Source organism: Cebus imitator, unplaced genomic scaffold (genome assembly GCF_001604975.1).
Source record: "Cebus imitator isolate Cc_AM_T3 unplaced genomic scaffold, Cebus_imitator-1.0 Scaffold206, whole genome shotgun sequence".
Classification (NCBI taxonomy): Eukaryota; Metazoa; Chordata; class Mammalia; order Primates; family Cebidae; genus Cebus; species Cebus imitator.
The window spans coordinates 3,744,242-3,767,773 of record NW_016107521.1 but is presented as its reverse complement, the minus strand read 5'-3'; the positions used below and the strand labels follow the sequence as shown (position 1 = coordinate 3,767,773).

General features: G+C 40.1%; 2 protein-coding genes across 2 annotated transcripts; both read left to right on the top strand.

Moving 5' to 3' along the window:
• Window positions 1–281: 281 nt before the first annotated feature.
• Window positions 282–1,214, top strand: LOC108317743 (olfactory receptor 1-like). Its single transcript, XM_037745654.1, has one exon. The coding sequence runs from the start codon at window positions 282–284 to the stop codon at window positions 1,212–1,214; it is 933 nt and encodes a 310-aa protein (XP_037601582.1).
• Window positions 1,215–16,269: 15,055 nt separating this feature from the next.
• Window positions 16,270–18,366, top strand: LOC108317726 (olfactory receptor 1Q1). The gene has a single exon (XM_017548388.2). It carries the CDS (start codon window positions 16,350–16,352, stop codon window positions 17,292–17,294), a length of 945 nt encoding a protein of 314 aa, XP_017403877.1. The 5' UTR covers window positions 16,270–16,349; the 3' UTR covers window positions 17,295–18,366.
• The last annotated feature ends 5,166 nt before the right edge of the window (window positions 18,367–23,532 follow it).

Genomic DNA, 23,532 nt, shown 5'->3' with positions numbered 1-23,532 from the left:
CCAAGGCATGCTTTTACATGGTGGCTTATATGTATCATAGGAATAGCTGAAACAATTTGAAGGAGACTTAGATATCAAATACTGACACCAGTTGATAACTTGACAAATGGTCTGACCCAAACTTTTTAACATGCACAATAACAAATCCAAGCTTTAGCAAAACAGAATTATTTAACCACAGAATTTTTAAAACAGGAGTTCGAAGTACTTTTCACACAGCATTATTGTACTCTTTTGCTATTTATATTATAAAAACATTTATTTCACACAGAATTTGAGACATGGACAGAAGAAACCAGACCCGCATCTATGAATTTCTTCTCATGGGCTTCTCTGAACACCTGGAGCTGCAGCCTCTCCTGTTTGCACTTTTCCTGGTCATGTACCTGGTCACTGTGATGGGGAACCTGCTCATCATCCTGGCCTTTGGTTCTGACCTGCACCTCCACAGCCCCATGTACCTCTTCCTGGCCAATCTGTCCTTTTCTGACATTGGCTTTGTCTCCACAATAATTCCCAAGATGCTAGATCATATTAGCTCAAGAATTAAGCTGATTTCTTATGGGGGGTGTCTGACACAACTCTATTTCTTTGGCCTATTTGCAGATCTGGACAACCTTCTCCTGGCTGTGATGGCCCTTGACCGCTATGTGGCCATCAGCTATCCCCTCCATTATGCCATGACCATGAACTCCCAGCGCTGTGTCCTGTTGGTGGTTGTGTCATGGGTGACCACTATTTTACATGCCCTAGTGCATACCCTCCTAGTGACCAGGCTTTCCTTCTGTGGTCCAAATATTATCCCTCACTTCTTCTGTGATCTGGTCCCACTCCTGAAGCTGGCCTGCTCCAGTACTTACGTCAACGATCTGGTGCTCATCCTCGTGGCAGGAACACTACTGATTGCACCCTTTGTCTGCATCCTTATGTCCTACTTTTACATTGCATTGGCCATCCTGAGAATTGATTCCCCAAGAGGTAAACAAAGGGCCTTCTCCAGCTGCACTTCCCACCTATCTGTGGTCTCTCTGTTTTACGGCACAGCTATTGGTGTCTATTTATGTCCTCCATCATCCCACTCAGATGGAAAGGACAGAGTCTTCTCAGTCATGTACACGGTGGTGAATCCCATGTTGAACCCCTTCCTCTACAGCCTGAGGAACAGGGATATGAAGGGGGCACTGGGAAAACTGATTGGAATAAAAACATCCTAGCACCCTTTCTCAAGACCTTAGGCTCCTGACTCCAAGACTCAGAGCTGAGAGTTGATCAGTCTCCTGAAAGCCCAACCACTGTAGCGTCCCTGAGCCCAAGACTTCATTGTTGCCATGTTTACATTTTGAAATAGACAGGGAGGGAACCAGTGATATTAGCCATCTGTAATCATTTTCACAAAATGTCCATGCGCTAACTAGTTCATTATCCACTCTCAGAATTGTTGTTTGTTTTTGCCAAACGCCTAAGAGAAGTCTGCATGTGGGGGATTGTATGCATATAAAATGAAAACAAAAGTCTAAATTTTTGTTTAGCTCAAGTTATAAAGAATTCCAGAAGTTATTTACAGCCCAAGAACATAGGATTCATTATGTCTGGTAGAATGAAATAAAACGGAAATATTCAGATACTTTACACTTGAACAGAGAGTGTTCTATGGAAGAATAAGAAGGAGGTTTTAAGTCCTGGGTTTCAGCACTGCCTTTACCATTAATGAACTGTGTGACAGCTGCACAATCACTTGAGGACTCTGAGCCTTGGTTTCCAAACGTGTAAAATAAAGCGATTGGACTGTGCTAGTCTAAATGCCCCCACCCCACCAACATACCCCAGTTCTAATGGTATTTCATGTTATTGTGACAAGTACTCAATACTTGAACGCCTGAGTTACAAATGAGGACCCTAAGTCCACCACTTCCACATGATGTAACCTGAGGCAACTTCCTTCGCTCTGAGGTTTGATGTTCCTACCTGTAAAACAGGAAGAACAACTACACCATAGGATTACTCTAAATGATAAATAACATGTGAACTCACTTGAATCACAATAAGTGCTCAATAAATGTTTATTGAATTTAAGTCTTCGGAGCTATTATTTATCTTAATACATCTCCGGGCCTCCTTCTCTCTCTTTATTGGTGCAGCCGCCAATCACTCACACCTCTGGAGCCCTCTTCTGGTCCTCTTGTTTGTTATCAAGAATCTTCTAGGCTGGGCGTGGGGGCTCACCCCTGTAATCCCAGCACTTTGGGAGGCTGAGTCGGGTGAATCACGAGGTCAGGAGTTCGAGACCAGCCTGACCAACGTGGTGAAACCCCGTCTCTACTAAAAATACAAAAATTAGCCAGGCATGGTGGCTTGTGCCTGCAGTCCCAGTTACTCAGGAGGCTGAGGCAGGAGAATTGCTTGAACCTGGGAGGTGGAGGTCACAGTCAGCCAAGATCAAGCCGCTGCACTTAAGCCTGGGAGACAGAGCAAGACTCAGTCTCAAGAAAAAAAAATCTTCTAGGTGATTATTTTCTCTGGCATATATTTTGGAGGTTTCTGAATGTAGAGGTGAAGAATCCTTTAAGGATAATTCTCTCGATAATTATTTAATGTCTCCATATTTGCCCCAGACAGGTCATCATAAGTTGATTTAATGTAGGAAGAGAGTGCTAATGTTAGAGGAATGTTTCTTCACAAAGCTTGGTCTATGCCTCCAACTAAAGGAAATTCACTCAGTTAGCAACTGGCCTAGTTTTCCCCCTTACTCTACCCCAGAATATTTAATTGACTAATTTGGGCATGCTCAGCCCAGGTCCTCCCTGTTTCTTCCTGAGAACAAACCTCCTTACAAGGAGGGAGCATGTGCTCTGGTGTGTAACTTCAAGGGAAAGTCAGTTACCCACATACACCTAAGAGAGCCCCCTTAACCAGCTCTGCCTACTTCTGGAGTTGTCTAGAAAAGCCTTTGGGCTCTCACCCCAAATCATGCCCTCCAGTCTAGACACTATCAGTAGCAAAGGAACAGCTTAGCTTGCATCTCTCTTTACTCATCTTATTTATCAATGGACTAATAATTTGAGAGAAAAAGAGGGAGTTATTTTCTGGACTTTCTCAAACACTCCAAATATTCTGAAAATCATGCTTTATAGCTTAGGAGCTGAATGATTCTAGAATAAATTATTTAACCCCTTTGAGTCTCCTTGTCTGCAAAAAGAAGTTCATGATATATTTTTAAGACTTTTTTTAGTGTTGTGCATTTTATAATCTTCTGCGATGCAATTTATTTTTTATTTTATTTTATTTATTATACTTTAAGTTCTGGGGTTCATGTGCAGATCATGCAGGATTGTCACATAGGTATATACATGCCATGATGGTTTGCTGCATCCATCCCCCCATTATCTACATTAGGTATTTCTCCTAATGTTATCCCTCCCCAATCTCCCCACGCCTGCTATTACCCCCTAGCTCCCTCACCTCCTAGCAGGACTCAGTGTGTGACGTTCCCCTCCCTGTGTCCATGTGTTCTCATTGTTCAACACCCACTTATGAGTGAGAACATGTGGTGTTTGGTTTTCTGTTCTTGTGTCAGTGTGCTGAGAATGATGGTTTCCAGATTCATCCATGTCCCTGCAAAGGACATGAACTCATCCATTTTTATGGCTGCAGAGTATTCCATAGTGGATATAAAAACATCATGTTGCATACCATAAATATATATAATTTTTACTTGTCAATTTAAAAAATTAATGAAAAAGAATGATGTCATCAATATAGTAGACCAACCTTATTTTCTGTGAAATGGCCAGACATCAAAGTTCCTTCAGACTGAAACAGAGAGCATGACAGTTAACATAGTTCTGGTATTTAATGCTGCTGGTTCTGAGTACTTCTAATCCTACATTCAGACTAAAAAGAATGCCGTGGAATATTATGCAGCCATAAAAAGAATGAGATCATGTCCTTTGTAAGGACATGGATGGAGCTGGAGGCCATTATCTTTAGCAAACTAACACAGGAACAAAAAACCACATGCTGCATGTTCTCACTTATAAGTGGGAGCTAAATGATGAAAACACAAGGACACATAGAAGTGAACACCACACACTGGGGCCTATTGAAGTGTGGAGGGTGGGAGGAATGAGAATATCAGAAAAAATAACTAATGTGTACTAGGCTTAATACCTGGGTGACAAAATAATCTGTAGAACAAATCCCCATGATATAAGTTTACCTATGTAACAAACCTGCACATCCTGCACATGCACTCCTGAACTTAAAAGTTATAAAATTTTTGAAAACTGACATCTGCCAGTTTAATAGCTGAATACCAAGAACTAGGGGGAATTATCATTTATTCTAGTAATTATGCCATATCTGGAACAGTGCTATGATTGGGAATATCATTTTCTTAAGTTTACTGTAGTCCACTATCATACACCATGATCCATGTGATTTTTTTTCCCCATTTATTTATTTTATTACATTTTTGGTTTTGGGGTACATGTGAAGAACATGCAAGATTGTTGCATAGGTACACACGTGGCAGTGTGATTTGCTGCCTTAAAGGGGTCACACTAGTGAATTAAACAGAGCTATAAAAGGCACTGTCATTTCAGCATCCTGTAGGACTTTGAAGATGGTGCTATTTTTTGTCATTCCACCTACAGTGTTTGTACAAGTCCGTTTTTACACTTCTATAAAGAATTTCCCTGAGACTGAGTAATTTATAAAGGAAAGAGGTTTAGTTGACTCGCAGTACTGTGTGGCAGGGGGAAGCCTCAGGAAGCTTACAATCATGGTGGAAGAGGAAACAGGCACCTTCTTTACAAGGCAGCAGGGAGAGAGGAATGAAGGAGGAACTTCCAAACACTTACAAAACCATAAGATCCCATGAGAAATCACTCACTATCATGAGAACAGCATGGGGGAATCTTCCCCCATGATCTAATCACCTTTCTCTTACGACACATGAGGATTACAGGTCTCTCCCTTGACATGTCGGAATTACAATTTGAGATGAGATTTGGGTGGAGACACAGAGTCAAACCATATCAATGTTATATTGCTGCTGATTTGCTATCTTGGCTTAAAGTGGGGGAAGTTTCACACCTCTACTTTTCATTATGATTCTTACCACACAGGTCATGGAACCAGTGTCAGGTTTCTGCCAGATACTTAGAATGCCCTTATCAATACATACAACAAACAGTGCTATACCAAGAGGAAAGGATAGTGGAAGTGGTCTACCCTGGTGGGGAGGAGAGATGGGGTCCTCTGGAACCTCCTGCAGACCATCAACTGGTAGATCCTCTGATTATGTATAACAAATCTCTTCTAGCATGTCTACCTTTCTGAGATTTTTGATGCCTTTATCAATACTCTGCAAGGTAATTCTGGCATATCCTCCTCATTTCCTATAGGCCACAATCATGTCTAAGCTTTAAGTTGCCACTTCAGCCACCTGTTAGAGCCAGTTCTATGTGTGTTTGGCAGGATGTTAAATGTGAATTCATGAGTGATGCCTCATATCAATATTCCAATAGTTTCATTCATCTGTCTTATATTAAATCCTTCTGGGCCATTACCCTCAAGATCCATTCCCCATTCCCAGGCATTCTCCTAGTCCCTCCTAGTACATATTAGCCAGGTCCTGCAGCTCCTTTTGTGAATAAGTCCTTTTGCCCTTTCCTACCATGTCAGGGACAGTACTTCCCCACCCAGACTGTGCTAAGACCTGATCCTAGTTATTAGTCTAAAAAGAATAAGGGGAGGTGGGGGAAGATATTGAGAAATGCAAATATCATCTTGTTATCTGCCCCAGGGGAGGACTTTAAGTCGTACCTATGCAAGGGGAGAATGCTATTTTCTAGTTATCGAGAGCTGATTACTGTTTTGGCCCAGAAGTTTAGGAGGAATGAAAGATTTACGTTTCTCAAGTACATATATATAACCTCATCCTATGCCTTTCATACCAGTCTTCCCCTGTCAAGGCCCTGATGTTAACTTAAAAAATTTTCTAGGGTTGTGCATCCAGGTGTCATGGTAACTCTCGCCGTAGGATCTAGGCCTGAAGTTCTCTATAAACAGTAACATGGAGAATTCTGGCTTTCAGACATTCCCTGGGCAAAATGGAAACTTTCGTTTTCTTCTTTCATTTGCACTCAGTAAGCCAATTAATCCTGAATCCTCAAACGACCATTTCTCCCATATCTCTCAAGTGTTATAGAGATAGGGCATTAGCTGATTCACCCCAGTACTACCTCAATCCCCCTCCCTTTCACCATTACATGCCACTTACCACAACAATGTTATTTATTTTGCCATCTGGTAGCAAGTGAACCAATTCAGAAATCCAAGCCAAAGAGCTGCTTCTGAAGACCACTTCTCGTGTCAACTGTCCTAATTTAAGATGCTCCTGAAGCAGAACTTCAGACAGGGATTAAGTTCAAGTAGTCACTTTCGGAAGGAATATCAAAAAACACCAGCAGTGGGATAGAGAAGTGAGACAGAGAAGAAAGACAAAAAGAGTGTTTTGTGAAACAAGTTACCACTGTGCTAACTACCATCTAATTCCACTGGAAAATTCCAAGAGTTAGTTTAGAGCTAAGAAACTCAGTGTTATTCTACCTACAAGATATTTAAGAGTTTTACATAGCAAATATCTTCAGTCACTGCCTGAAGGTGGTTCTTGGAGGGAGGTTACTTCTTTGGGACCTGTGGCTCCCTGCTGTGGACTAGCAAAGCAGTTCTGGCTGCCAAAGAATCTCCTCAGTGGAAGAGATGCAAATGCTGGAAAATTAGAGTAGGGCCATTGGGTGCACCACAGTGGTGATTCATGAGGGAATATGAGCAGAACACTGATGGAATCAGCTCTGGCGTATTTTTTCTGTTCTTCCAATGTCAGTCACATGGAAGCCCACGTGATAAAAAGGGCAGGGACAAAAGGGGTTCCTATGCCATTGTGTTCAGAAACTTTATATTGCTTGGTATTCAGGAATTTATTACACCACCACTAAGATTAATGGTATGTTTTTTGTTTGTATCTTGAGTGGTGAGAGGGGCACTAGGTTTATTGAAGTTGAGGAAAAAGTTGATGGATCCAATTTTGAATTCACAAATTAAACAGCAAATGTTCCATCCCTCTATAAACATTAGACTCAAAGTGGAGTAATTAACGTTAGAGATTTAAACTTTGAACTGTCACCATAAAAAAAAAGGTGAAAGAAGATTCTCCATGAGAGATAAGGACAAAGGAAGGCAAATATCAAAGTGAAGAGTGCATGAGGACCCTGATAGCTAGGGAAGCAACAGGAGACAGCAGAACCAGGGGAAGCTCAAAAGATCTGCTATAAAAGAGCAGATAGTATTAGTTTGTTTTTATATATGTTAGAAGCAGGGGTCTCACCATATTGCCCTGGCCAGATTCAAACTCCTGACTCAGCCTCTCCAGTAGCTAAAACTACAGGGGCATGTGACAGGGCCCAGCAGTATTTATTATTTAAGGGAAAAATATATTGAGTTGGGGAAGAGTGGGAGCAGGAGGCCAACCCTATTAAGTCTCTTTCATACCAGAATTCTCCAGAATATTGGCATTTTGACCTACATTCTCAAGCTTCTTAGTGTCCCTCAAATTTTATGTGTGGAGAAATCAAGGAAACTAAAGGCTTAATGACTTGCCTAACACATGGCATTAGGATTTATATTTTACATTATTCTACCCAATAAAAATATAGAGGTTTCATGCAAGGACTGTATCAGGTGCTATGGACTGAATGTTTGTGTCTTCCCAAAGTTCTTATGTTGAAGCCTAATCACCAATGTAATAATGGTATTTAGATGTCGGGCTCTTGGGAGGTAATTAGGTCATGAGAGTGGAGAGTAGAGACCTTTTGAGTGAAATTAGTGACCTTATAAGAAGAGACATGAGAGACAGATGAGAAAGGAGCTAACTATAAGCCAGGAAATGAGTCTTCACCAGACACCAGATTTACCAGTGTCTTGATTCTGGACTACCCAGTCTCTGGAAAACAATGTTTGAAAACACAAAATTATCGGAGTTTTATTTATCAGCAAGGCTTATTCCTAACAGACTGACCATTAAAAAGAACAGAAAACTATAAAACAATTAATAGGGGAGGTGAAAGGAACAATAGAAAACAATGAGAAAAATTCTAACCATTCCGAGTTATTTTGCTTTGAGAAACTACCGAAAAGAATAAAGAGAGAGGGAGAGTGGAAATTTTCTAAGTTTAATTTTTTTTTTAATTTGAAAGTAAGTTTTAGTTTTAAATTTCATTCTTTAACATCAGCTTATGTTATATTTTTAGTATTTCTCAACAGATTCTAATAGCATTGCCAAATACTTAACCTTCTATCATGTTTTACCCACTTTCATCTGCGGATTGGAATAGAATAAGTAAGATTTTGATAAGACTTTTAGATAACATGAAACTGAGAAGAGAATTTGATATATTGGCTGAAAGAATCAAGTTTTAAAATTTTTTCTTAAAGTTGGAATGATGGGTCAATTCTGTCAGAAAATGCAACATGGAGATGTGTAAAATTCTACACTGGCCTGCAAACTGGATTTATATACACAGCACTGGAAAGAGAGACAGGGAAAATGGCAGTATGGCAGCAGCATGCGTGAGTCAACACTGGATTTTTCATGGCCTCAGCTCATTGACCACTGTTGAAAAAGTAAACATGATCTTTGACTTCATAAATACAAGTGCAGACCCAAGGAGGGGAACATCTTTCTGCCCTGATGACAACCTGAAATCTAGGTGTTATCCTTGACTTTACTGTCTCTTCCATTTCTTCTAACCTCTCCATCACCATCTATTATCAAGTCTACCACCAGAACTTCTCTTGAATCTGCTTACTTCTCTCCATCTACTGATGTTCTAACCACCATCAACTCTTTCCTGGATAACCACAATCACATCCTAACTGGTCCCTTTCCCTCCGTTTTCTATGCCTCCCTCAGTCTTTCAAATTATTCTTCACTGGACAAGGAAAATGTGGCACATATACACCATGGAATACTATGCAGCCATTAAAAACAATGAGATCATGTCCTTTGTAGGGACATGGATGAATCTGGAAAACATCATTCTCAGCAAACAGACACAAGAACAGAAAATCAAACACTGCATGTCCTCACTCATAGGGAGGTGTTGAACAATGAGAACACATGGACACAGGGAGGGAAGCATCACACACTGGGTCTGTTGGGGGGAATAGGGGAGGGACAGAGGGGAGTAGGGAGGTTGGGGAGGGATAACATGGGGAGAAGTGCCAGGTATAGGTGACGAGGGGATGGAGGCAGCAAACCACATTGCCACGTATGTACCTATGCAACAATCCTGCATGCTCTGCACATGTACCCTAGAACCTAAAGTGCAATAAAATATATATATATAATTATTCTTCACATAGAAACCAAGAGACTTTATTTAAAATGCAGATCTTTATGTTCTATGCTGTTATTTACAACCCTTCAGAGGTTTTCCCCATTGCTTCAATAGAGAGCAAGCATGTTTGTGTGACTGACAAGGCCCTGGATGATCCAGAATCTGCATCTTCACCTCACAACACTGACATTTTTTCTCTTGTGCTATTTAACCCTGCTGCCCTCTTTCCATAAATACGTCAAGTTCCTGCTGGCCTCAGGGCCTCCACATGGGTTCCTTCTGCCTGAAATATTTGTTTCTTCGTCTTCTTCCTAATTTCCACTCATTCTTCAGATCTCAGATGAAGCCTCACTTCCTCGTTGCTATGTTCTGAATGTTTATGTCTCCCCAAAATTCGTCTGTCAAAAACTAACCACCAATGTGATGGTTTTAGAAGGTAGGGCCTTTGGGAGGCGATTAGACAATGAGGACAGAGCCCTCATGAATGGTTTAGTGCTGTTATTAAAGAGACCCCAGAGAGCTGCCTTGAGCCTTCCACCATGTAAGGACATGGTGAGAAGGTACCATCCAGGAATCAGAAAGCAGCTTTCATCAGGCACAGAATCTGCCAGCACCTTGATCTTGGACTTTCCAGCCTCCAGAACTATGAGAAATATATTTCTGTTGTTTATAAGCTATGCAGTTCATAGTATTTTGTTACAGCAGCCCAAACCGACTGCTATAACAAACTTGTTACCCAGGATTGATGCTGCTATAAAAAATACCTAGTGTGGAAGCAACTTTGGAACTGGGTAATGGGTAGAGGCTGTAAGAGTTTTGAAGTGCATGCTGGAGAAACCATACACTTCTGTGAATGGACCACAAAGGACAATTCTGGAGAGGGCTCAGAGGAGAGGGAGGTTGTAGAGAAATCTTCAATCTTCCTAGAGAATATCCAAGTGGTTAAGAACAGAAGGTTCATAAAAACACGGATGTTAGAGGCCATTCTGATGACAAAAAATGCTTGTGAAAGAACATCTATTGCAGCATTGCCTTTGTATAGTCAGAATGAAGAAGATAAGTAAGTGGCATGAGGGGGAAATGTGGAAGTGTTTATAAATTGTGACACATGTAATATCCTCTGAAATGCCTTAAAAATAATATGTCAGTCTGAGAGTGCCATAGAAGGTCCATGATGTATTGCTGAGATAAATAAAGAAAGCTCTAGAACAAATGATCTCATTTTTATAAAAACAACATTTTATATATCCATGTGCATATGTGTATAGAAATTGTCTAAATGGGTACATGTCACATTAATAGCAATTACCCCTAGAGAGTAATAAGGGGCAGGGAGTGGTGAGAAACACTCTCACTTTCTATTCAACATATGTTTTACTTTTAATTTTTAAAAAATATAAGTATGTACGGCTAAAAAGAAAACAAGACGCTGCATCTCTAAGAAATAACTCAGGGGAGAGAGACGGCCCCTCCCTGCCATGACCATACAGAAGTTTCTATGGGCTTCCTTCTCAAAGCCAAATTTTGGAGCACATGTAGTCAACCCCATGTTGAGACTGATCGCCCAGCCCCTGGCTGCTCTCCTGGGATCAGCTGAGCTGCCAAGCCACAGTCACTAATACTGACATCCAGAGCACTGTCTCATGGGCCTCACTCCCTAGAGAAATCGTCGAGGTTGGACAGTGACACATTTGGGACTCCATGCTAGTGAGAACCACGGAATCCATGCAGAAGCATGTGATAAAACATCAGCTCCCAGCACCGTCCCCAGACAGGTCCTCCTGCCCCTGACGAGCAGAAGCACCACTAGGAGTCTGGCGGCTCTACCCCTACAGCCCCTCTCTGATGCCTTTCTTTCTTCTGTGCTTGGAAATCTCCTCTGTCTTCCCTGAGTGGTCAGCTCCATGCTGCTGTCAAAACAAGACACGATGACAGATGTTGCCTGAGGCGGGATGAGAGAGCCAGGCCCATGACAGCTGAAAGGTAAAGATCTGCACTTAGGGGCCTTCCCCCCCAAGCACAGAAGTTTCTGGACGCCTCAGATAATTCCTATACAGGCTTTCAGTGACTTCTGGAGAGAGGACCATCGTTCTCGAAACTGATTCCCTGCACAATACTGTGAGTACTGTGAAGTTTGTCTTTGACCTCCTAATCTTGTCTCTTTTCTCTCCTCGTCATGCCTCGTCCTCACACCATCCTCAGACACGCTGTGTCTTTATGGACTGTCCCATTTCCCCTGGTCAAAATCTATCTACAAAAAAGTATGAATGATTTATAGGTTGGTGCAAAAGTAATTGTGGTTTTTTTGCCATTGAAAGAAATGGCAAAATACGCAATTACTTTTGCACCGACCTAATACATAGTGAAGAGTAATGCCTTTTGGAGAAAGTTTCCCTGAGTCAAAGAAAATAGCTAATAGATTGCAGAGATTCTCACTCCATCAGGGGGGTGTTATGAATAATCAGAGTGAGCTGACCCAGAAATCACCTGCTGGACATGATTGTTCACTGTGTTGTCTCTTAGCAACTGACCCAGACTTTTCTTCCCACTCTGGGAATTAAGCATCAGAGAAACTCAGAGACTTTATTAAGTCATATTATCCTAGTGCCTCCTCTATTTACAAAGGGCAGTTTATGGATCTCATTGCTAGCAGTTATAGAAAGCTATTCTGTGATAGGAAACCCAGGTTCTCATGGAAATTTAAAATAAACAACTTCTCACTGTTTGACGGGACTTTTAAGGGGCCTTCATGTCTATAGTCTCTTCTGATATTCTTTTATATCAAGCTTCTGCATTGAAAGCTGTTAATATTCTTCCCATTCCCCAGATGAAGAAACTGATGCTCCCGAAAAAAAAAAGAAGTGGTTTTCCCAATGTTTCAGAACATTTTTATGGCAGACCCGGGACCAAAACCCAGGTAGAAAATGGAAATGTCCTGGGTCAAGATCAATTCCTACACATCACATTGCTGTTTCATTTTTAAATCCACATCCTTTTACAAAGTAATGTTCTCCTCTAGGAGTTCCCTATTCTTAGTCTCCTACCTCCCTGTCCACACCACACGCCTCTCGTCTGCCGTAAGGAGCTGGCTGATATGCTGCACTGTAGGTCAGGCAGGATAATTTCTGCCAGCCATGAGGGAGACAAGGCGGACTCTAAGGTTCAAGGCAGCTCCCCGCCATCCACTTCTGGGACTCTCTCTAGCCTCTTGGGTAGCTGTTACAGAAGCTATGTGGACATCGCCCAGGTAGCATCTGGGCACAGGCCACTGTCAAGTACAGCTTAGTCCACTCTTAGGCCTTTCCCAAGATCTGAAAAGAAAGATAAATCTGATGTTTCCTAAACCATAAACTCAGGGCCACCTGATGCCCAGCCCTGCAGGCTAGAGATGTGAATCTTCATTTGAAGAATCTGATGACAATGCCACACTGATAAGAGAAAACCAGCACAGGGAGGGAATGGAACAGTAGGTGTTAAACCGGCGAGGTAGGAGAGGAAGAGCATTGCTTCTGCGTTAGACAGAATGATGATCAACCTGGATCCAACTCTACTCTCTTTGACCTTGAGAAAGTTAATTCATCTCCCTGGTCCTCAGTTTCATGATCTCAATACGGATCTAAGTTTTATGAGAATTAAACTAGAAAAAATATGACAGGCACTTCTCATTGTCCAATGTACGGGATAGCACAGTAGAAAAGAAGGAAACAAAGAGGAAAATAGAAAGTAGAATAGCAAGAGAAACCAAGTAGCACAGCCCCATGGCTGAGAGTATAGGCTGTGAAGTCAGACAGAGCTGAATCCAAATTTCATTTCTACCACTTACTAAATCTGTGACCTTGAGCATGTCACAGGACCCTTCCAAGCTTCAATTTTCTCATTTATAAAGTGGAGCTAATACCTATATCATAGAATTGCTGTGATCATATGAAAAACATATGGAGAGCTCTTGGAATAATTCCTAGTATATAGCAAGTGCTCAGTAAATGTGCACTTTTATTGCACATTGATCATCATGCCACATTGAAATCAATTCAGGATATTCAATATCATATTATGAATTGCCACATTTTTATAGTTTGAAAATCTACTGTTTGTTCTCTTGAGTTGTAGCATGGTGGCATCCCTTAACTTGAGGCATGAAAGCAGACAGACCAAGGGTGATAAATACATTGCATTCTGTGAAGAAGAAGGGAAATGGACAGTCAGGCATGTATGAGCACTAGAGGTATCCGGACATAAGGGTGAAGTCCAGCCACCGTTTACTACTAGGTTATACTGAGCGAATCACTTTGCCTCCCTTAGCCTTGGTATTCTCATATGTGGAACAGGACAAGTGACTGTGACTAGGACACATAGCTAGACACATACTGGGATTGCTATAAGGATTGTCTGAGATATGTGTAAAAGTGCCTTACATAGAAACAGTTCTTAACTGCTGGCACTTTTTCCTCCCAACAAACAAATTGCAAAATTTAAGAATTCTTATAGCTAGCCGGGCGTGGTGGCTCACACCTGTAATTCTAGCACTTTGGGAGACTGAGGTGGGCAAATCACCTGAGGTTGGGAGTTCAAGACCAGCCTGACCAACATAGAGAAATCTCATCTCTACTAAAAAACAAAACAAAACAAAAATTAGCTAGGCGTGGTGGCACATGCCTGTAATCTCAGCTACTTGGGAGGCTGAGGCAGGAGAATCACTTGAACCCGAGAGGTAGAGGTTGTGGTGAGCCGGGATCACACCATTGCACTCCAGCCTGGTCAATAACAGTGAAACTCCATCTCAAAAGAAAAAAAAGAATTCTTATGGCTATAAACACATTTTATTTGTGGACTGCCAACTCTGATCCCTACCTCAAAAGATTATTTCATTATTATTTATGACCAAAATAATTATGTTTAGCCTGTGATGAAAAACCAGATTCACTGAATATTGCTTAGTTCTGTAAATGACATTTTAAGGACAGAGACAAAGTGAATAGCTTCACAGCAGAGAGACCTGGATGGCAGAAAAACCTGGAGACTCTATGTTTAACAAAACTGGAAAAAAATGAAAGAAAAAATTGCCAGCATTTACTGACTACTTTCCAGGGACCACGTATTCTCATTTAATCCTTGTAAAAACTTCAAGCGTAATAAACTATTAAAATCACCATTTGACAGATGAGAAAATGAAGGCAGGGCTTTTAACCACTGCACAGTGCTACATGTTTAGATTTCTCAAGGGCTTCATGGCGAAGAATAACAGGCTTGTAGTGTGAGATCTTATAGGACCAACCTCATTCCGCAAGACAGAAATAAGAGTCAATCATACTTTAGCTTCTCCTGTAAAAAAAAAAATTCTGACAACTAGAGCTTCCTGCCACTGAAAGCATTTAAGAGGAGAAAGAATGTTCATTTCCCCAGGGTCCTATAAAAAGAGATTGAACATTGATTGAGAAGTTGGGTCAAGTTCTCAATCAATGGGTTTATAGTTTTCAATGAGTTTATAGTTTGTGCTCACATATGCTTTAATTAAGACCCATGCACTTTTAAAAACTGGCATATAAAATTATTAACTTGATGTTCAAATAGCTGCAATACATGGAGTATTGTACCTTTAAAACAAAGCTTTACATTATTTCTTAAATGTATCCAGTGGCATCTAAACACAGAATGATTTGATAATCACATCATTTATTTTTAAAATGCAAGAACAAAGTCATCCTGAAAAGCTGTACATTTTACATCATTTCTTCTCCATTTAAACATGCATTTCCATTCTTCTCCTATACAAATTTTATCCTGTTGTAATACATTTTTATGCTGGAAAGCCTCTTATAATCACCTATATTACTTTTCACAAAAAGTCTCTTATAATCACCTGTATTACTTTTCACAGTAAAAAATAAAAGTTTTTAAAAATTTCTTATGGCCATAAAATTTTGTGTTAAAATAATTATGAAAAATCATCTACATTGAGTTATTACCACAATTATTACTAGTAAAAAACTGACCAAAACTATGTAGCTGTTAGTTTTAATTATATTAAGTTGCCAATGTTCACCTATTTTGATCTACAAAAATGGTAATTTCACATGGTAATGTATCACAAACTTTGAAAATAATTGTTGTATCTAAATAGTAGTATTTTAATTAAAGGCATCTAGTAGGACGTTTTTTAGTTCATATATCTAGAAATAAGTATTACTTATTACTAAAATAAGTCAAAATCAACATCAATTATATTACCATTTAGTTTTTATTTGTTACATGGGAAACAAGATTATGCACTAGGTGATGTCTTAAAGCTGAAAAGAGTTTAGAAAAGAGAAATGTGGAAACTGATTATCTAAAAAATTATTTTCCTAAAACCATTATCTATGTACTGGGAAGTCTCCGGGTATCAGCAAGAGTACGTGTCCCCCAAAGTGAAAATGACCTGTGACTACCCTTGCAGCAGGCAGATTCCTTGGTTATACAGCTCATCAACTGATCTCATTACCATGAAGAAGATGGCTTAGTTTTAACCTGGGGAGTTATGTTATATAGTGGCTAATAGTATAACCTTTGACACCAGATAAATGTGGCTTAAATTCATATTTTGCTCTTTATTGACTTAAACTTTCCATGCCTTTCAAATTTGTAAAAGTGAAATAATAATAGTAGTAGTAATAACAATGGCCTCAGAGAGTTATTGATTCAAATGTGATGATACAGAAAAGTCCCCGGTTTAAGGTAAACGTTCTGTAAATGTGAGCTACAGTGATATTAGCTTGGTGCAAAAGTCATTGCATTTTTTACCAGTACTTTTAATAATGATGATGTTAATGAAAAATCCTATTATTCTGGAAAAGTAACAAGTACTTAATCCCTTTATCAGTGCCACTGAGACACAACAGTGACTAACTAAATAGCCTGCTCATATGTCCAAGTCTATAGAAATAATTCTTTTTGTTCTTATGTCAACAGATGGACAGTAGCAACTGGACCAGTGTGTCCCATTTTGTTCTCTTGGGCATTTCCACCCACCCAGAAGAGCAAATCCCACTCTTCCTTCTTTTTCTACTCATGTACACGGTCAACATTTCTGGCAACTTGTCCATCATCACACTGATTCTCTCTGCTCCACGCCTCCACATCCCCATGTACATCTTCCTCAGTAACTTGGCCTTCACAGACATCTGCTTCGCCTCCGCCACAGTCCCCAAGATGCTGCAGAATATTTTCTCCCCTACAAAGGTAATTTCCTACACAGGCTGCTTAGCCCAGACTTATTTCTTCATTTGCTTTGCAACCATGGAAAACTTCATCCTGGCCATGATGGCCTATGACAGATACATCGCCATCTGCCACCCTCTCCACTACCCTATGATCCTGACTAGAATGCTGTGTGTGAAAATGGTGGTCATGTGCCATGCCCTCTCCCACCTTCATGCCCTGCTGCACACCTTTCTCATGGGCCGACTGATCTTCTGTGCTGATAACAGAATCCCCCACTTCTTCTGTGACCTCTACGCTCTGATGCAGCTCTCCTGCACCAGCACCTACCTCAACACCCTGATGATTCACACAGAAGGTGTTGTTGTTGTGAGTGGAGCTCTGGCCTTCATTACTGCCTCCTATGCCTGCATCATTTTGGTGGTCCTCCGGATGCCCTCAGCCAAGGACAAGTGGAAAGCCTTTTCTACCTGTGGCTCCCACCTCACTGTGGTGGCCATCTTCTATGGCACCCTCAGTTGGGTCTACTTCCGGCCCCTTTCCAGTTATTCAGTGACCAAGGGTCGCATCGTAACACTCATGTACACAGTGGTGACTCCCATGCTGAACCCCTTCATCTATAGCCTGAGGAATGGGGCTGTCAAGGGAGCCTTCGTGAAATGGATGAGCAGAATACAGACTCTTTTCTTTAGATAAAACCCCAAAACACAGTTCAGAGTTTTACCTATGATTCCGGAGAAATAACGTTGTGCCTCACAGATCTGCTTTCTTTAGAACTTTCCAGAAATATCTAAATTAGGTATATATCATATATCTTCTCATTGGATATTGCCCAGAGAAATCTATTAAATACAAAGTACATAAAACAAAAAGGAACCACCATATACTTAGTGTAAAACACTAACATTTCTTTAACTATATTTGACAGTGTTTTCTGCAATTAAACACTAGGGTTGTAACTCTCAGAGTTCTTAGATGTAGGCAATAGAAACTGATTCTGGCTTATGCATGGAGGAGATGAGTTTCTTGGAAAGATGTGTGGAGTGCATGCATTTCCAAGCCTAGGGAACTAGACTCAAGAAAAACAGACAAGAATAATAAAGGTAATATCATCAGAACCACAGTGAAAATCATATCTCAGAATTAGTCTGATGAGGAAACCACTGTAGCCACCAAACTCTATTCACTGCAGCTTGTACCTCCTCCTACACTACCAGCAGTAGTCACTGGGCATAGTTCTTGGAGGCCTATAAGCTGGTTATTACCACCTCCAGAAAGAATTGTCCATTTTTTATTCTTTTCACTACTCTGTCTACATTCAAAATAAGGTGGTACATCTGACTGGTCAAGAATTTGGTCGCCAACACATCCTGTAGCTGCCAGGAAAACTAGGAGAGCAATATTGGTGCTTTTATTTTCTGTAAGTTTATAGAAGTCATGTGAAATGGGGTAACTATTCCAATATAAGAAGAGAAACATAATGATAATGTCTATTCTTTGGGGTCAGAAGTTATAGATGCTCCAGAATGAGGCACTGTCAGGCTCACCAATTTGCATTTTTCTTAACCTGCTTTACCTGCACTACTCAGGGATAAATTAAATTCCTTTTGCCTCAGCATGTTCCTAATCTCTTCTGTAGTTGATATGTGGAACTGGTCCAATAATAGGTGCACATCGGTTTGTCTTCTGACCAATCGATGCTGAGCTTGAAGAACAGGTTCAAGTGCCAAGAGTCTGTTAAAATGTTGATTCTTCAATATTGTTAAAAGGCCATACTGCCCAAAGGAATTTATAGATTCATTGCTATTCCTATTAAACTACCAATGACATTTGTCACATAACTAGAAAAATCTATTCTAAAATTCATATGGAATGAAAAAAGAGCCCAAATAGCCAAAAAATCCTAAACAACAAGAACAAAGCCAGAAGCATCACACTACCCAACTTCAAACTATACTACAAGGCTACAACAACCAAAACAGCATGGTCCTGGTACCAAAGCAGACACACAGAGCAATGGAATAGAATAGAGAACTCAGAATAATAATAGGCAATGGGGAAAAGCTTTCTATTCAATAAATGATGCTGGGATAGCTGGCTAGCTGTAGGCAGAAGACCGAAACTGGATTTCTACTCTTCCCCATATACAAAAATTAACTCAAGATAGATTAAAGATTTAAATGTAATACCTACAACTATAGGAACTCTAGAAAAAAACTTCAGAAACACCATCCTGGACATGGGACTTGGGCAATAATTTATGACCTCAAAAGCAATTGCAATAAAAACAAAAATTTACTATTAGGACTAACTAAACTAAACTAATTAAACTAAAGACCTATGCACAGCAAGAGAAACAGAGTAAACAGACTACCTATAGAATGGGAGAAAGTATTCACAAATGATGCATCTGAAATATCCAGAATCCATAAAGAGCTTAAACAATTCAACAAGCAAAAAACAGGTACATTTAAAAATAGGCAAAAGATATGAACAGACACATCTCAAAAGAAGAAATACAAGCAACCAGCAAACATATGGAAAAGAACTCATCACCACTAATCATCAGAGAAATGCAAATCAAAGCCACAGTGAGATACCATATCACACCAGTCAGAATGGCTGTCATTTAAAAGTCAAAAAATGGCCAGGTGCAATAGCTCATGCCTGTAATCCTAGCACTTTGGGAGGCTGAGGCAGGTGGATCATCTGAGTCAGGAGTTCAAGACCAGCCTGGCCAACATGGGGAAACCCAGTTTCTACTAAAAATACAAAAATTAGCTGAGCATGATGGCAGGCGCCTGTAATCCCAGCTACTCAGGAGGCTCGCTTGAACCTGGGAGGCGGAGGTTGCAGTGAGCCAAGATCATGCCACTGCATTCTAGCCTGAGTGACCGAGCAACACTTCATCTCAAAGTGTTTTATTTATATATAAATAAATAAAAGTCAAAAAAATAACCAATGCTGGTGAAGTTGTAGAGAAAAAGAAATGCTTATATAATGCTGGTGGGAATATAAATTAGTTCAGCCATGGTGGAAAGTCATGTGGCAATTTCTCAAAGAACTTAAAACAGAAGTACCATTCAACCCAGCAATCATATTATTGAGTATATACCCAAAGGAATAGAAATCACTCTATCATAAAGACACATGACCATGTATGTTCATCACAGAACTATTTGCAATAGCAAAGACATAGAATCAACCTAAATGTCTATCAACAGTGGACTGGTAAAGAAAATGTGGTATATAGCCATTATGGAATACTATGTAGGCATTAAAAAGAATGAAATCATGTCCTTTGCAGCAACATGGATGCAGCCGGAGACTGTTATCCTAAGCAAATTAATGCAGGAAAAGAAAACCAAATACAGCATGTTCTCACTTGTAAGTGGGAGCTAAACATTGAATACACAGGAACACAGAGAAGGAAAAAATAGACACCAGGGCAAACTTGAGGTTGAAGTGTGGAAGGTGGGTGAGGATTGAAAAACTACCTATTGGCTACTTACTATGCTCATCACCTCAGGGATGAAATAATCTACACATCAAACCCTCATGACATGCAATTTACCCATGTGACAAGCCTGTACATGTATCCCCTGAACCTAAAATAAATAAAATGTTGATTCTGCAGTCTCATGGGTGAAGGATCAAATGGAAAATGTGAGAGGGGCCTCCCCAACATGGGTCAGAGTTGCAAGTGCTGACTAATTTAGCCCAGTCTGGATAAAGTTTTAACTGTCTGAATAAAGTTTCTCTTATAGGATACAAGTGGTTCTGACACTGAGTTGAGAAGGAGCTAACACTGTGGCAATATTGTGTAACATGATGGAAGTATTTCATATAGACTATATATGTCTTAGTCAAAATTCATACCACTGAAGTAGACTTGAGAAGCCACATTCCCTAAGTTTTTGTTGCATCAGGAGAATGAATTCTTCCAAGGCAAAGGGAGCCCTGGCACTTATAAAATGATAATAACAAAGAATTAATACCAACTTTTGATTAGTTAACTCTGGTTCTTCACACTTGGCAGAAAATATTTTACATCCCCAGTATTTTTCTTCCATACCCTACTGCTTCCTTTATGTTTTCTGCTTCCGGGGCCCACCTCTAGGTGGCAGTTCCAATACTGATCCCTTTATCCTTTACCATCTGAGGAATCCCACCTCTTAGCACTGTGGCCTCTTCTAAGAATTTCTCCATTCCCATTAAAGAACTTTCTTAGGACGGAGAGATGGGCAGAAGAGGAAATGAATATAACATTTTAAAAAGCAATTGGGCAATTCTATAAAAAAAAATTTATTTAGATGATGCCCTTCTTCTAGAATTCATCTCATAGAATGAATATATACAATGAATGAATATACATTATATATAAGAATATGCACACACATTTTATGTTTAGTACACAATTGTTTCTGATAGTGAAAATTGGAATCTTCATGTATACTAATGGGAGCCTGGTTAATTGTTTTTGATAGGTAGATAGTATTATCTACTACAAGTCCTTGCCATGGCTTCCTGCAGGCAGAAGTCTCCATCCCATTGACAATGGACTTGCTTTACCAGTACATTGTGAACAAGCATACCAAATACTCTTTGCAATCAAAGCTTAGAAGAGTTTGGTCATTTGCTTTCTTGAGCTGTGAATTTCATCATGAGAAAAGCTCAGCCCATGCAGCTGTGACCCTTTACACTAATAAGGGTCACAGAGTAAGAAATACAGAATGAGAGCAGACCTGAACTTGACCCAGACTCTGAAGCACAGTTACCCCTTTCAACCTGCAGCCTTTTGAGTGACAAATATCTGTTGATATAAGCCACTGAGATTTTGGATTGTTTCTTATGCAGTACTTTGAAGGAAATTCCAACTGAAACAATACATGTATTCTATGAATTTTTGTGCAGTCAATAAAAAGAATTGGGCAAATTAGTTCCTGGCAAATTAGTTTGCCAAGAATTAGGCAAATTAGTTTCATGTCATTGGTAGCCTCTAATTACATATAGATATCTAGCTCTTTACCTGGCAGCTTTGCCCTTTTCTCTCCTTATCTTTTCATCTTTATGCTACTGATAATAGTAATGATAACAATTGAATACACATGTATGTACTTACTATCGGCTGGTCACTCTTATGAATGCTTTCCATATATATTCTTCATTAAGTCCTGACAACAACCCTTAACTATAGGTACTGTTTCTCCTTTCTTTACTGAGGCAGACAGTCATTAAATAATTTGTCTAAGATCACGCAACAAGTAATGACAATGTTGGAAATCTAACTGACTCCAGAGTCCATCTCCTTAACTACTACTCCATATCAATTTCAACAAAGCCCTATAGCATTTCCCTTTGACTTCAGAACTCTGTTTCATTTGGATCTCTTTCAGGTGAATAATTCCTGGGAGATCATATGGTTGCACAAAAGAGCTACTTATACCTGTTGTGTCAGTGTAATTACAAATACTGCCCCCTTTAGCTCCCTAAAGTCTGTTGGTTTGGACAATAAATTCTATGGCCACCCCAGTTATAAAGCTTCATCTGACCACCGCTCCAACTCCCCACACCAGCATGATTGAATGTGCTTTTTCTGTAGCCACAATGTTTACTCTATGAATCTTTCTCTTCATTTTCTCGTTTGTATTACTTTTTTTATTGTAGTATTTTTTGACTTTTATTTTAGATATGGGGTTACATGTGCAGATTTGTTCAATGAAAATATTGCATGACATAGAGGTTTGAAGTATGGATCCTGACACTCTGGTAGTGAGCGTGGTGCCCAAAAGGTAGTTTTGTAACCCATCCCCATGTTCACTGTCAAGTAATCCCCAGTGTCTATTGTCCCCATATTTACATCTCTATGTGCTCAATGCTTAGCTGCCAGTTATAATTGAGAACATATGGTATTTGGTTTTCTGTTCCTGCATTAATTTGCTTAGGATTATGGCCTCCAGCTCCATCCATGTTGCTGCAAAGGACAGGATTTCATTCTTTTTAATGGCTACATAGTATTCCATGGTGTATGTGTAACAGATTTCTTTCTTCTTTCTTTCTTCTTTTTCTTTCTTTCCTTTCTTTCTCCTCCCTCCTCCCTCCCTCTCCCCTTCCCCCTCCTTCTTCTTCTTGTTCCTCTTCCTCTTCCTCTTCTTCTTCCTCTTCTTCTTCTTATTCACTGTACTTTGGGCTCTGAAGTACATGTGCACAGCCTGCATCCTGCAGGATTGTTGCATAGGTACATACATGCCATGGTGGTTTGCTGTCTCCATCCCCTCCAGCCCGTTGCCTACATCAGGCATTTCTCCTGGTGTTATCCCTCCCCATCCTCCCCTCCCCTCCACCCCCTCACCTAGCCCTGTGAGTGTTGTTCCCTTCCCTGTGCCCAAGTTCTTATTGTTCATTACCCACCTATGAGTGAAAACATGCAGTGTTTGGTTTTCTGTTCTTGTGTCAGTTTTCTGAGAATGACGGTTTCCAGATTCATCCATATCTCTACACAGGACAAGAACTCGTCATTTTTTTATGGCTGCATAGTATTCCATGGTATATATGTGTCACATTTTCTTTATCCAGCCTATTATTTATGGGCATTTGGGTTGGTTCCAGGTCTTTGCTATTGTAAACAGTGCCACAATGAACATACGCATGCATGCGTCTTTATAATAGAATGATTTATAATCCTTTGGGTATATACCCAGTAATGGGATTCCTGGGTCAAACGGAATTTCTATTTCTAAATCCTTGAGGAATTACCACACTGTCTTCCCCAATGGTTGAACTAATTTACACTCCCACCAACAGTGTAAAAGTGTTCCTCTTTCTCCATATCCTTTCTAGCATCTGTTGTCTCCAGATTTTTTAATGATCGCCATTCTAACTGGAGTGAGATGGTAACTCAGTGTGGTTTTGATTTGCATTTCCCTAATGCTAT